Consider the following 16,731-nt stretch of genomic DNA (forward strand, 5'->3'; position numbering starts at 1 on the left):
AAGAGTTAACTTTGCGCTTTAACAATACCAAACTAACAAAAATTGGAAATTGTAGATTTAAAGTACAAAACAATAAATAGCAATGAGAAAATATTTCAAAAATAAAATTCAATGTAAAAAAATTCAAGAGAAAAGTTAGTGGTGAGAGAGATTCCATACAACTGTATTATAAGAAAGCTGTAAGGTAGCAAAATACGCTGACTTACAAATTTTTGATGACCTGTTTTCAGATCATCCTTAGGGTCATCAATTGTACATTGTGCAGCCCTTATGTAACATAAATAAATTACTACTACTACCCAAATACTGAAAAAAGAAATAATCTGTCTGGAATAACTTAAATTAATTATTCTTAGTTATCTAATTTAATTTATATTTCCAGCAAAAAAAAAATTATTTGTCTAGAATTACTTACATTAATTATTCTTAGTAATCTAAATTATAATTTCTGAAAAAAAAAGAGAAAAAAAACATATCTGTCTAGAATTACTAACATCAATTATTCTTAGTTACCTAATTTAGTTTATATTTTCTGCACTAGAGTAAAAAAAAATAGTTATACAGATATAAATCATTCCGTAATACTTTCAAATAGAATCTAAATATATACCATATTTTTTAGATTACAGCATTATGTTAGACCTTAATATGACACTTTCTAGTCTTTGTGAAATGCTGACCAAAATAGTTATGCAGCCCTAATGTTAAGCACGAAAAATGTTAAGCATGGAAAATTGATGTTAAGCACAAAAAATTGTAGCAACATAAAAGTTTTGTTTGTTGGCATCCCAGCAATAGTATAAAGGCACTGTTAAAAATTACTTCTCCAGAATAAATATCTGTATTCCTGATGTAGAGGTATTTCATTTTTTTTTTAATAATTCTATGTCAGCAGAAATATAAAAATTTAGCACCAGTGATTAGCGGACAATTTACTAAAAATCCTACCAACAACGAATAGAAGCCACTCTTAACATACACATTATCACAAATCAAAGCAAAATATGACTAACAAACTGCCTCACAAACAGATCATATTTATGGCATCTATCAATAAAAGTACTTCTCAAAGTACTGGGTATTTACATGCTTAATACATTGGCTTGTATGTTCATTGTGCAAGTATAATCATTAAAATTACATTTTATGTACAATATATATCTTATATACATAACAAACTCACAAGCAAAGCCATAATATTTAAACAAAAAGTAATGTTAGATTATATGACATTCATTATGAAATTAAGTTTCAGGATGTTAATCAAAAAATTATTTACAAACACAAAAATGTGCCAAAAAAACACCAAGTAAATTGCAATAAATAAATATAAAAAAGGCATTAATAAGTCTAATTTAAAATTTGCCAAATTAATAATTTGAACAATTTAATATTGACCATTTTGTCTAAATACTCCATTTGCAGTTCTAAAAATTGAATTCAAAATAAATTATTCTTAGTAGATAAGATCTGAAGCTTTTAATGTTTGAAGTGCATAAAAATTACTTTTACTCAAAGTAGGTTTTAAAAATCAACTAAAAATAAAACTGCACTACATTCAGTCTTGAAATATAAAAATACATGAAATTTATGAATTTATATATTATGACATATTATTAATCTATTATTTAATAATAGATAAATATGAATTCTGTATTCAATAATAAAAAAAAAATGTTTTTTTTTTAAATATTATTCAGAAATAAAAAGTCGTAATTTTTACTGTAAGTTTATTGATTTGCATGTGTTTAGAAGCTTAAATTTTTTTTTTATATAAATATGACTAAAATTACTTACATGTATTTGCATTACGTGTAAAGACATTTTAAGCATAGTTACATCCTTCAAAAATGCTTCTTAATTAAAACATTAAATTGTCTGAGTAGCACGCAGAATTTCACTGCAAAATTGCTCTAAATAAGCATGAAAAATTAAAATACTTTATTTATATAGCAGCAGTTAAAGATAAAAATGTTTAGTTAAGTTTTTGTCATACCTGCAAGGACCTTTTTTTCCTTACTCAAAATAAAGCATATTCATGCATAAAAAGTTTAAAAAAATCTTAGTCCACATGCCTAATGTGCTGATACAAGAAGTAAATTAGTTTATTGCAGCAGTTACGACATATATTAAAAAGAATTTAACTTTACAAAGTCAAAAATAATTCTCCAAGGACATGACTCAAAGAATTTTAACTTCACTTGCTTATGACTATGAAAAACATTTACTATCAACAAAAAAAATTATATTAAATTCTAACATGCCATGAATTTTTTTCTTTTTTTTTTTAATGTTGTTTCCGCCTTGCCCAAAATAAAGCAGATTCTAAAATATTAAAAATTTTCATTTTTTACACCAAATGTACAAAGAGTACATTAATTTATTACTGCAGTTTTAATATACATTAAGAATTTGAACGTTCACCGTCAAAATAAATTTTCTATGATATACCTAAAAATATTTTAACTTTCCTTGTTTCCCATGCTAAGACATTTTTGGAAAGAAAAGAAAAACGCTAATATAGATTAAAGTTAATTCTTAGACAATATAATATGCCATGAATTTTTTTTCCATCTTTATTATCCTCATAAATAAAGCACATTCATGCATAAAAACTTTTTTTTCTAAATTTTTCATATTATAAGCCTAAAGTGCAATTATAATGAGTAAATTAATTAGAGCAATCTCAAGACATATTAAAAATTTAAATATGAATTGTCAAAATAAACTCTCTCTAAAGATATGACTAAAAATATTTTAACTTTGCTTGCTCCACATGACTATGAAAAAAGAATTTGCGAATGAAATATCATAACAAATTAATTTAAATTCTTACACAATACGTGATGAAATTATTGTCATGCCTTAAATTACATGTGGTGCATTATTGTCTTGTGAAGGAGTATCAAAGCAAATTTTTATCTGGTATAACATCCAAGTCATCTCTACAACGAGGCACATAAAGAGTACAACAAGCATGTTCCCAAATGGCTTGTGGATAATTATCACCCACCGTCCATTTACCAGTCTCCATATTGTAACATTCGACAACACCACTAGCACGGTCAAAAGTTGTCGCACTGTGAAAGCCTCCCACAATATACAGTCCTTTGCCTATCACAACAATACCAGCATGATAACGAGGAGTTGGAACCCTGGTTACTACCGTCCATGTGTCTCTAGTTGTATTATAACAGTCAATTGTGTCAACCAACACTTTGCTTCCAGTAGTTTCATCATCGTACCAGCCACCACAAACATATATGTTATCTCCACAACACACCATAGAATGATCAGCTCTAGGGGTGATCATGGGAGCACGGATTTCCCAATGATCTGTTTCGGTATTTAGCCTCCAAAGAGAATTTAAGACCAGGTCTTGATCCAAACCGCCACAAATATAAAAGTAATTTTTCCAAGATGTCCCAGCATGCTGAGCTCTTGATCCCGGTAAAGGCGATATCGGAATCCATTGATCACTCAGAGGATCATATTTCTCGCAAGGAGCAGTGTCGTCTAAAACATCAAACTCACCAGATTCACCGGCACCACCAACAGCAATCAGGTGGTTGTTCACCACTCCTAATGAAAAGCGGCATCTCTCCTTTTGCATTGGAGCCATTGTTGACCAAGAGTTAGTCAAAGGATTATATCTGAATCCAAAAGGGTGGACATTTTCTTGCAAACTTTGATTAAAGCATCCACCTACAATATATAATTCATTATTCAAAACAGCTGTGCCGAAATTGCATTGCTCCACATGGGGTATAGATGTCAAATAACGCCATTTTCCAACACTAGATAAGTAATATGCAATATCATTTGTAACACCACTTATACCAAATCCACCAACTTTCAAAATGGCCAATTCCATTCCTCGAGAATTAATGAGAGGCATCTGTTCTTGCCACAAAGAGTGAGGTTGCATATGCCACAAGCGACTCCATAGAGTACTGCTCAAACAAAGGCACTTCAAGATAGGAGATTCGAAAAATGATGTTATATCTGCAACAGAAATTTCACTGAAGTGTATGTGCCTGACAAGCTGGTGGATATACTTCACTCTCTCATGAGGTTGATGTTCGATCCATTTAAGAACAACACTTAATACATCTCGTTCAGAGCAATCGACAGGAAAGTCACATTTTAAAATATGCTCAAGTTGAAAAGGAGAGAGTCTCAGAAATTCAGATTTCCCAGAAAACTTCTGAAGGTTACCACATATAAAGAGGTACACTTCTTTCAAAAGCTGCTGCAACGAGTACATTTCAGCAATTGTGGCAACGTCAACACAGTTATCTAAATCTAGTTGCTCTTTCAAATAAGAAGAGCAAGCTTCGACTACAGCAATTAACTGTACATGATTTGCAGCTGATAAAACATCTTGTATGTTAGCAAGGCTTAATGCAAGTTTAGAGGTATAAGCATACTCTAGAAGATAGCGCATGCCATCGGCAGTCACGCCATTTAGACAAATTTCACTTTGCTGACTTTCTTTCATGGCATCAGTAAACATGGCACGAAAGTAATCACTGCATGATGCCAAGACAACTCTATGCGCTTGAAATGACTGGCCTCCAGCGACAAGAGTTATGTCAAGAAGCAAACCTTTACTTCTGAGGGTATTTAGACCGCTGAGAAGGGTCCCCATGTGAGAAGGAGATTCGAACTGAACCGCTCGTGAACTGTGGGTTAGATGATTTCTCCTCATTTCACGCATTCTTTCAATAGCATGTAAAACTGGAAAAAAATAATAATAAATCAGTTACTAAATATTAATTTTATAGGCTAAACAGAATCATTAATTTAATGCTGTATATTACATTTGCTGCACATGAGCTTAGAGTCTGTTACTGACTTATGATGAAAAAAAGTGTATACCAAAAATATAAAACAATTCTGAAAAAAAAAAGGATAGGGTTAATTAAAAAATTTTTTGTTCCAATATTGATTTAGCAATAATTCTTTCGGCTAAGGAAAAGAGGAAGACAAAGGAGTGGTTCAATTTTTAATGCTAACTCCTTTTCACCTGGAAAACATTTTAGATTTTACTTTTTGAAATACTTTCGTCTTTTCTAAAGATTTCTGCATTACAAATTTTATAAAACCACTTGACGCAGAATATTCTTCTTACATATCATGTGGTATTACATTCAATCTTGCATTACATGTAGTAAATGAAGATTCAAAGTTTTTTCTTGTTATTTTTATAGCAGTACTATGTCTCAGATCTATGGAGGACAGATTTAACATAAGAATTGAAAACCTAACTGCTTCAGGGCTTTGTTTAATCTATTTAGTAAATCTTCCTGAGTTCCTCCTTTGCTGTTATTCATACTTCCAAGACACGTTAAACTATTTACCTCCTCTAGCTTGTTATTGCAATACAGAAACCGATTGATATGGAAATTAAAAAATGTAAATGGATTGGTCATGTTCTACATAAACTAGAAAAACCCTAAGGGCAATAGAAAAAGAGGAAGACCTAAAAATATTTGACACAGGACAATTAAATGTGAATCGAAGACAACGGGAAAGACATGGAGAGAGGCAAAATATCTGGCCACAAATATAGATGGAGAGCTGCAATAGAAGCTCTATTGCTCCAATTAGGAGTAAAAGAAAAGCATGCTACATTTTTGAATTACTAGTTTTGACATAGAAAAATCTAATTTTTGTTACTTCTGGTCTAGTGAAAGTGATTTCAAAAAAACTTCAAAAGATTCTTTTAAAATCCAGTGCACATTGAACATTTAAGTTCTAAAAAAGCGGGAAAAAAAAAAGAAAAAAAAAATTAGGAATATCATCACAAAACATGAAATATTCAGGATAAATAAGGGCATAATGTTTTTGTTTTTTTTTTATCAAGAAAATCAGGAAGATTACGAACCCTGCTTTAATGCATATTTTAATATATACATTTATTGCCCGTTTTTAAATTCCCTTGTTAATAGAATTAGTTGCATCAATATTTCAAGAATTTTTTAATATATGATTTATTGATATTTCTTTGGTTATCAAAATAGTTTGGCCAATCATAACAATTTTCTAAAAGTAAGATTCAGCCAATGAATCAGAGGGTCAAAAGTGCACTATGACATATTTTCGCATCTGTTCTCTAAAAAATTACCAATTCTTACGTGTTAAATATAATTATAACATCTTTTCCGGTTCTTGCACACCTATTTTTAAAACTCTATGGCAGTGATTCCAAAATTTTGCACTATGGAACCCTAAATGATTGACCCTTCTTTTAAGGTAACCCTGACTTTAAAAATAATGCACATAAAGACAATTGAAAGCATCTGAAAATAAATAAAATAGCTCAATTATGGTTTCCTCTAAAATAAAATAAAAATTGTTATTAAAGTAAAAATACAGCTAATAGGGAAACATATTTTTTTTTAACAAATTTAGTTATTTCATTCAGATGGGAAAAAGCTTGATGGGAATTACTAATGCAATTTTTTACAAATGCACCATATTAAATACACCATACAAATATATAGATTTGTTAAAATTCATTTTTGTGACAGTTTCAAGGGAAAATTTTCACTAAAAAAGTACCAAGTTGAAACTATAATGCAATTAGGATAACATAATTAATAATTCTGTATGATAAAAAAAATTAATAAACGAAATCATTACAGCCTAATTTATATAGCATATAGATAACAATTGATCAAAGTGATTACGTATACAATGCAAACACATAATGAAAGTAGGTATAAGTTTAGACAAAGGTAGGTATAAGTCTGAGAATAAAAAATTCTGCTTAGTAAAAATAGTTGTTCAATTTATTGATCCTTTCATGCATAACAACAAAAAGTTTTTTAAAAAAAAGTAGGTATAAATAAGTCTTTTATTCCTCCGACACTAGATTTAATTGATTTGAAGAAAGAAATTTTGAGTAGTTTTAAAAATGTTTTACCAGCATTAAATGTGCCTCCAGACAAGTGCTAGACAAATCTTTTTAATTGATGATGGATAGTTACTTTCATTTGCCATGCACGAAAATGAATTTAAAAAATCCATCCACAATTCTCAAAATCTATTAAGCAATAGGAAATAACAATAACATTTTCAAAAACTACTGTTAGAAATTTTAAGCTACAAAATATTTGGAATTAGTTAAAAGCACATTTATTATGCTTGCTCTCAATGGCTATTATGAGGTGTAAAAGAATAATAGGAACTCTTTTATTATTTGTATGCACCTAATATTCAGCAATTTTTTTTCTCTCCCTCCACTTTGCAGCTTTTTTATTGGCACCACTTGCATTGCATTCCAAAAAGAAAATCAAATATTGCAACATTATTAAATTCAAAAATTATTCATATTACAGTCATTTTTAACAACAAAAAACATGTATTTCCTAAATAAAAAAGAATGGCAGATTAAAATTTAATGTTTTTCCCCAAGCAAGAGTTTAGTTACCAGTCTCTTGCAAAGAGCATAAAAATATAGCAATATACACACACAAAACTATTATTTTACAATGATAAATATGCATATCATAAAAAACAGACAATAAACATATCGAAGTTACTCACTTATAAAACATGTAAAACTAATCTTTAATCATCATATTAGCAGATGCAGAGAAATTATAAATGTATTAAATTTTTAATAAACCCCATATCCAAATTAAATCTTTTCACATAAACAAATATACTTCTTAATGCATAATACAGTAAAGCTAACATTCCTGGGAGTAACAGTACACTATTCAAAACAAAATACCTTTAAATATGATAGTCTTGCATCTTACATACTAATATTCTTCGCATCCCTTCAAAATTAATTTAAATATTCATAATTTATGCAGGCAGTGTAGATAGCTTAAAAAAACATCAAGGAATAGGATTCCGGCAATAGCACTTAAACTTGAAATAAACAGAGATGAAAACATACGCATTGTTTCAATATAAAAATTCATTACGAATCAAAACGACTTGGTAATTCCTTAAATTTAAACAAAATATCAGCATATTGAATTCCATTCCAAGCAAATTTACACCAGGGAATCAAAACATTTGCTTCCTCCCCTCTCCTGATCATCACATTTATCTGCATAAATACAAATACAATCCAAATACCACATTGGCCCATACCACATGTAGCGGATGTTGGCAGGAAAGAGAATTCCCGAAAAACGGTTCAGATGCATAGTAATCAGTTTCAAACAATGCAAACTGACACAGCATCAATGTTTTTAATAATGCCTTATTTGCGATGAGAAACTCTGAATTTCATCATTTCCAAGAGAGAGAAAAAATAAACAACTATACAAGTGTGGGTGCTCAAACAAATTTGAACATGTCTTGCATTAATTCTTATCTTTTAATTCAGGAGTGGAAAAAAATTTTCCCATTATCTAATGATTGCTACACTAAAATTTTGCTTCAACCTATAAATTCTAATTTGAATATATTATACCCAGATATGCACAAATGTGGGAACGTCATTCGTGAAAAATTTATCAACGTTGGGGAACTTTTTGAGTATTACTAAACATTCTAAAAAAAAAATTCTTTGAAATATCCTTATCTAATGTTTTAAATAATGAACAATTAAACAAGTTTAAGATAGAAAGTGAAATGCTGCTTTTGCTGTGAAGAACGTCATGAAAAGAATCCTCAAACACATCTACCTCAGAAATATCCAAATGTAAACACAACTAACGAAAGGTCGACTAACAAAAACTTCAAACAAATTTCTTCAAAATAGGATGGTGAAAGGGTTGAAACCAGTCACAACAGTAAATAAATTGTTTTCAGAAAGTTTTTATCTGAAATTTTATGTTCAAGGTAAGTTTTTCATCTAAGTCTGATTATACTTTTAGAAAGACAGCCTCTTGAATAACAATGGTAAGTTATTCTATGTTATACTAGAAAGTTATATAGTGTTTATACTTAAAACATCTGAGTTGCAACATCATACAAAAAATAGGTTAAATGATTTGACCACTGTATTTTGCCTATAAAACTCATATGTACAACATTTATAATTATTAACATGGATACTACAGAATTTACATAATATTATATGACAGCAATGATTATTTTAAAAAAACAAAACAAAGAAATGGCATTACTTTAATAACAATTTATATATTGTTTAATTATTGAGGATCTTACAATTGCACATGAACAAACAGATAAAGAAAATATAATAAAAAATTTTTAAGGGAAAATTTGTTATACTTACATCTGTTTACACGTTTTCCATTGAACTTTAATAAACATTTAATCTATAAAATAAAATCAATAATGTGTCAAGAAACATAAAAAAATAACATATTTTATTACAGGCACAGTTTAAATGTATTTAATAAACGATATATTTAAATTTGAAAAACAGATCATGTACGCCAATGGTCTCACAACAACAAATAGGCTTTTACTTTAAGAAATGCCCCCAAAATAGATTTTCTATTTTATTGTAGAATCTACTTAAGTATTCCTTTTAAAAAATCAAATTTTGATTCAGAAAAACCAATTTACAATCATTTAAAAAAAAACTCTATTTCTATTAAACTTAAAAGAGTTTCCTTATTAGAGAAGCTTCTATAAAAATTGATTCTAAATACACAGCTTTCTTATTTGATAATTTGTTTTTCCAAAAGAAAAACAACACAGAACAGGTAAAACGATATCTCTAAACATTGCAAATAATATTTTCAAAATATTTTTAGAAAATTAAGTTTGCACATTGTTTCAATTATTTATAATTTTTTCATAAACAAACAAAAAAAAAATTATATAACTTCATAAAATTATTGAATAAATGAAAAAATACATTGAACTATGATAATAATTTAATTTTAACACACTTTTGTTTATTAGGGAAGACAATTTTAATTATTCCTTTTTGCAAAAAAATTTTCTGCAAGATTAATTTTTCATTTTATTTTATTATTTTTTTAAAGCGAAAAATTTTTGAAAGCGGTATTTTTTAGCGATTTCACAATAAAAAATTTTGAAACAATTTTATTATTTTTTTAATTAAACCTAACCCAGTGTTTTCATCATAGAAAAAAAATGGGTGAGAATTTCTAACTCTTTCTCAAACACAGGGTGAGATTTCTAAAAAAACACAAAAACCCTTGAAAAAAAATCATTTCTTTAATTATAATACATTTTTAATGTCCTCTATTTTTTAAAGCATTGAATATTTTTGATGCATCATCATAGAAGACTTTGCCTTTACAAGGTATTTGTCCATCTTGCATAAGTGCATAAAAAATTTGAACGTCTTACATGAAGAAACCTTACCTACGGTAAACGCCTGGTTGCAGACAAATGTGTTCTGAAAGGGGTTCCGTGGTTGTGTTCTGTTGTTCGAAAAGGTTCTGAACAATACTGGTAAATAGGGAAGCTAGATAATGGGGCAGATGTTGAAAATAATGAAAGATCCAGTAAGAAAACTGAAACGGATTTTATTCTAAATGGCGTAATTCGAAGCTTTTTCCAAAATGCGAGAAATTCGCGAATTTTGAAATTGATTTATAGAATGCGCAAATTTCTCACGGTAATCATTTTTTAATGCGAGAAAAGAAAAAAATATGTGAGATTCTCGCGTTCTCGCGCTGTAGTGAAAACACTGTAACCATATCCCAGGGATGCTTGTACCTTAGGTGAATAGTTAATAGGTCAAACTGGAGAGGTATTATCCGTAGACCCAAAAGGTACAATCCCATTATTGTAGCCCAACATTACAGCTATTTATCCGAGTCGCCAAGGCTTAGATTATTGCAAATTGTCAAAAACAGCAAAAGCTTACCATATGTTGTAAAGTATTATGAATAAGTATTAAGGTATTTGCAAATAAATTTTAGAATCACTAGGAGTTTTCTTGTTTTGCACATTAAGAAGAGAGGAGGATCAATAAAAGTTTTTTCTTTTGTACTTCAATCTCAAATTTAAATGGGTTATTTAATAAACAAAAAAAAATTTATTCATAAAGTATTTCAAAGGAATATCATACTTTTTTTCTATTGTTCATGTATTTAATGAGTTGACTCATTTTAAACTCCATTAGAAAGTTTATAAATTATTTTAAGTATTTTATAATGGAGTTTAAAATAAGTATTTTGATTTCTGTTTTGAACATAAACCTTTGTTGAAAAGATGAGGAAAAAATATCTGCATGTAGTTGTTATGATCATTTTCTTGCAGTAAAAAAGTAAGAACACAGAGCTGATATTGTAATCAATGCTTAACGCTTAAAAAATCAAAGAATTTATCAACAAGTTTCACAGTACACTGGAAGAACTTGAAAATAACATCCGAAATTACGGTAATTACAAAATATGATTATCTCACATCCTATCTTATGAGAATAAACACCAGAAAAGCTATGTGAGAAGGGGAAAAATTACATACGTTCTTAAATATGTAAATGAATGAGTAGCAATTAGCATAAATCTAAAAAATTATATGAATTCGTTGTTAACATTTCAAAATCTTATACTACTTATTTTTTTATTAGATTGAGTTCAAAAAACTTGGATATTATAAATTGATTTTTTTATTATTATTATCTAGAACAAGAATGTTATTTAAATAATATAAGTGTATTACATAACGCTCCATATAGTACAATTAAACTTAAATATAACACGAAATATTCCAATAGAAAAAAGGATTGTCATTGTAAAAAACTTTAATTTGAAATTCAAGAATATTAAATACAAGAAACTAAGTGAGCGAACCAAATTATGAACAAAATAAAAACAATTATTTAAAAAAATAAAGCTATTTTAAGCTTCATACTTATTTTTCAAATTACCTCATGCTTGCTAATTTTTAAGTAGGAAAGAATATTTGAATAGCCATATTTTTATATGTCCCAACTTTATGCATACCAAAACGTAAACAAATTAACGGCAGCCATTTTTGTTTCAGTAGCAGAAGTTATTCGTCATTTATTTCACTTCAGCTACAAATCGTTAATATAAAAGAGTGTCAGGCATGCTGCCGAGAAACTTAAGATCTCAAGCCTATTCCCACTAATAAACCTAGAAACTAACTGCGGGCACGATGCACCAATCAGACTCATAGTAATTGTTGCATCTGCGAAATTGACACCCAGATCGGATAATAATATTTTCCTTTTATATTTTACCTGTCCCGCAGTGGACTGATCATTAAGACACGGTTCCCAGCAGATCACCGAAGTCAAGCATCACTGACTGCTGTCAGTGTGCGAGTGGGTGACCACTTGTATCAGCCTGCGTAGGGACCGAGGGTGTGCGGTATTGGTGCTCGTTAAACCGTTCTACCGTAAAGTGCTCGACTTCGCGTGCAGGTCGTCGAGCTACCGAAGCGGGCAATTATTTTAAGATTTTTTTTAAAAAAATCATTGAAAAGTCAAATATAAATTATAATTCTCGATCGCAACGCTTGAATTCGCCATCTGGGGAGAAGACAGGTTTCATGTCTTGACCTGTCGCACTTTCAGTTCCACTTTCTTATTATTTTTCGTATTTTATTAAATTTCTACGGATCCTTCTTTTAGATTTATATTATTCAATGTAGTTTTCAATTCCATATAGCTTCATAACTTAAAAGTTTTTAATCTATTTGAAAATCAACTCAGAATCTTACGTACTTACTTCTTCTATAACTCTCCACACGCTAATCATGAAATCATGCAAAATGTTGCCATAAGTTGAGAGTTCTGCTCTAAGTCTCCTGTTCCCCATTTCGATCACCAGTGTACAGTAGTATAATATACAAACAAAAGTAAAATAAATAAAAGTACTATATATTAAAAAATGTACATGAAAACTCTGGGAAATGAATGATTGTCGCATAGCTGAATAAAGATTGGTAAAGAGTAATGAATTCCTTTAGGAAATAATGAAAAGGCGAAATGTTTTTGCTTATAGTCATTCACAGTAAGAATACCGCACTTTTCGCTATTTTAACTCGTCAGTGAAATAAAAAATTCCATAGCATTTTTTTTTTCCTTGAGAAATTGTTTTTTCTATCATTTTTGCTGCATTATAAAAAAAAAAGTTTGAACTTTAAGACAGCTGTTTAATAACAGTTTTCTTTTATGACAATAAATCTGCCTTCAATTAATTAATACGTTTCAAATATTGACCTCCCCTTCCCAGTTGAAAGGTGAAAACTTTTAGGGAGGGGACTAAAACAGCTATGTGTATTTGAGTGTTATTAAGGATTTTCAGAGGGTTATTAATAAACTGCATTCAGAAAAAGTTAATATTGATTACACATTATAATGCTAAAATTATTTGCCTTTAAGAAATGCTTTTTACGAGGACAGGAACATAATGTAATGATCACTTAAAGATTTTAATGTTGATCTGTGCTATTATTTCCGTATTAATTTTAAAGTGTTTTTGCCAGAGTGGCTTTCCAAAATTTCACTTAAGGTTATTACATTCTTTATCTTAAATAAACACTAATTTTCCCTTTTTTTTTTAAGTCAAAAAATTTTGTTGTCTGAGAACTTTAACGTATTTAAAATTTCGCTCACTTTTTCCCCCCTCTTAACTCATTTTATGAAGAAGTTTAAAAATTATTCTTGATTGATAAACCTCATGTGTCATCTTTAATAATCTTTCTATGGCACTATATGCATTAAGTAGACATTTACGAGTTAAATCGTAAATCATAAGTTAAAATAATTTTTTTTAAAAATACGAAAAAATTATTTTTAGTAAACTGAAAGTAATGAACAGAGAAAATTTAATAACTGCTATGGGCTAAAAAAAAAGGCATTAACACAGAAGGAAAAATATTTACAAAAAAAAATATTCTCTCTCTTGATGAAGTGAAATGAAACTGTTTGAAATGGGGAATTTATGATAGAATTTAATGACGAAAGAAAAAATCGTCCGGCATTTAAAACGAGCCAGAAATATGAAATTTTCCACTGTTTGTTACCTTCCATTTCTTATTAAATTGCACTTTTTGATCGATTATCATAGCAATGCAAAAAAAGAAAGAAGAAGGGGGAAAAAAAAGAAAATTACATGGAGAATAAATGGGCGTTATTTTAATTACACAAGAATGAAATAGAACTTTTTCAGAAGCAAGAGAGAAAAAAGCCATCTTTATTTTAAAAATCAAGTATTCAGCATTGAAAACATTCGATGACTTTTTTTCTTTTTAAATGCCGGGCGATTTTTTATACTTTCCTTAAAAAGTACTTGCTATTTCACAAAATACCTGCTATATTTGTTCAATTTCCATTAATGCATCTTGAGATACTTTTTTTTTTATCACTAAGTAAAAAGAAATTCAATAACTTAAAACTAGGCAATTTTTTTTTGAAAATTATTTTAATTTAAGTCTAAATACATAAACGTTTACTTACTGAATATAGTTTGGTAAAAATTTATCATATTTTGTCACATTATATTTAAAAATTATTATATTTTATCACATTATATTTAAAAATTTATCATACTTTTTCTGTTAGAGTTCAGAAATTTCGACTCCTTAATGTTTTTAGAATTTTTTTTAAAGTTTTCTTACAGCTGTAATTGGTTATTATCCTTTCTGGATAACTATTGCAAAGGTGCAACATTCTGAAGTAATTATAAAAGCACCATAACCCTTTGACGCAGAATTTTGATTCAACATATATTTTATACTTTTCTTCAGTATTCGCATTAATTTAGGTAAAAATAAATGAAAAATATTATAAGTTGAAGTTTAATAATTTCTGATTTTGAAGTAGCGCATGGAACATTGGCTTCTATTTCATGCGTAAAAGATGAAACTTCCAATTTTTCAAATTAGCATATATTTGCAATTATTTAGATCTAAGCTCATTAAATTTGATTTAGTTTACAAAATTATTTATTGATAAATTTCTGGCTATGAATGAAAAAAAATTCAAACTATTTTTTTTATATTTTAGCACAAATAAAATTCCGAACATATGACAAATTTTTTAGAAAAGATTTGATGTTTATTATAATTAAAAGATACCGAGCTATATTTTGACTTATAATTAGAGTGTCATATATATATATATATAAATGGTCACTGGTATCCCACCTGCGTCATTGGATTAATGAAAAAAGGAACAGCTAGTTGAATTGGCTTTGAAACTATGTCCAAGAGCGCAGGCCGAAGACTCCCCGTGTAGTAACTGGTGATTAGTGCACGCTAAATCTGTAAGGTGACAAAGTCCTCCAAGTTACAGCAACGTATCAATGCTTCGTACTAAATTGGAGATTGATCGTTCTCTGGTTCAGTCAAAAATAACGATCTGTTCATGAATAAATAGATTTATCAATAAATCTGCCCTTTAAAACGGGCTGTGTCGTGTGTGTGCGGCTGAGGACGTATTCTTGGCAATAGATGGCGTCACTGAAAAAAATGAAGCCCACCCTCTGCCTTAAATTCGCTTGATTTCACCAAACAAGCTTGTTGATATTTGGGAAGAGGCTTCCAAGCAACAACAAAAAGTATTTGGATACTTATAATCAGACTGACCATTTCAACCTTTGCAGAAAGACCAAATTGCTCGTGAATACGGATAAATATTTTCTAGTGGTAACAAAATTAATTTTTAATGCATAATTCTTGGTTTAGTAAATTAGACTTAGTTTTTACTCACCATTACTTCGAAATTATTCAAAGACTTATATGAAACATCTCTTGGTTATACTTATTTGATATGGAATGTTTAAAAAAGTTTTCAAAATTATACAATTGTAATTGTACATTGTAATTGTACATTGTACATTAATGTACAACGTAAACAATACAGATAATACAATGTTCTCATTGCAACCAACAAATTATTTCGCTAGTAGACGATAAAAATTAAAACGTTTCTGTTTATAATGAACTGTTAATCCTAAAACAGATTTTAATACTATTTCGCAAAATAATAAAATAAACGTTTAAAATATTGGACGGTAAAAATCTAATACATAGCCTTAAGCTACTCTGATATACATTAAATCAAGTGTTATGTTTTTTGGAAGCGTTTCAAACGAGCAAATTTCTCATTCTTGTCAGAATGATTAATCTGAAAAATCACAAATCTCCGGAAACGACTTGCATTTTGACGTCATAACCTTGAAGCGGGGTTGTTCTTCAACATTCAAGAGTTTGGCATTGATTTGTCAAACATTTATGGTCGTTGAGAAATCTGTACATTTCCGTCAATTTTAGATGAAATAAAATGAAAAACAATATTTCCTTTTCATGTTTTGATTCTGGTTCTTAGTAGTAATGCAGAAAAAAAAAATGACAATTTTTTATAAAGTTTATTTAATGACACGAGTCAGGGCTCATACTCAACCGGAAACGATTAAACTGGTAATAAGAACATTTTAATTTTTTTCTTTTTTTTGGGCATAGGTAAACACTTTGATAGGAAACTAATGTAACAAAGGTGCAATTTTATTTTATCTTTCACTTATCGATAAACGGTGGTACTTTTGGTAAGTATATTTTTCATGAAAGAAAGATTAAAATGAAATGTTCTTAAATCTTACCACGAGTCTCTTATCTTTTCTTGGTAAGTTGTAGCCCTGACTGATATTATCAAGGCTGCTGCTTATCCAGAAAAAAAAGAGTTAGTATACAATAGAACGATTCATTATTCTCACCTTTCCCTTTTAGGAACAAAGTCTGTAAGCTACAACTGCTTATTTATAATTATATATTCGAACAAAGAAGAAAAGTCGGCGATAAAATTTTTTTTTCAAAGCAATTACTAGTTTGAACTAC

At 29.0% G+C, this 16,731-nt stretch overlaps 1 protein-coding gene across 2 annotated transcripts; it reads right to left on the reverse strand.

Moving 5' to 3' along the window:
• Positions 1-1,823: 1,823 nt before the first annotated feature.
• On the reverse strand, positions 1,824-12,036 carry LOC107449172 (kelch-like protein 26). 2 transcript variants are annotated; one of them, XM_016064623.3, is made up of 3 exons: positions 11,795-12,036; positions 9,212-9,254; positions 1,824-4,740 (listed from the first exon to the last, which is right to left on the reverse strand). In XM_016064623.3, the coding sequence occupies exon 3, from the start codon at positions 4,718-4,720 to the stop codon at positions 2,906-2,908; it is 1,815 nt and encodes a 604-aa protein (XP_015920109.1). In that variant the 5' UTR covers positions 4,721-4,740; positions 9,212-9,254; positions 11,795-12,036; the 3' UTR covers positions 1,824-2,905. The 2 variants fall into 2 exon arrangements, with proteins under 2 accessions (XP_015920109.1, XP_015920111.1); XM_016064625.3 differs by having other exon boundaries at positions 2,548-4,740; positions 11,779-11,925.
• Between the last annotated feature and the right edge of the window lie 4,695 nt (positions 12,037-16,731).

This window comes from Parasteatoda tepidariorum, chromosome 6 (assembly GCF_043381705.1).
Source record: "Parasteatoda tepidariorum isolate YZ-2023 chromosome 6, CAS_Ptep_4.0, whole genome shotgun sequence".
Lineage (NCBI taxonomy): Eukaryota > Metazoa > Arthropoda > Arachnida > Araneae > Theridiidae > Parasteatoda > Parasteatoda tepidariorum.

Excerpts from the sequence above, each read along its gene's own strand:
- LOC107449172 (XM_016064623.3), bottom strand. The coding sequence starts at position 4,720 with ATGCGTGAAATGAGGAGAAATCATCTAACCCACAGTTCACGAGCGGTT.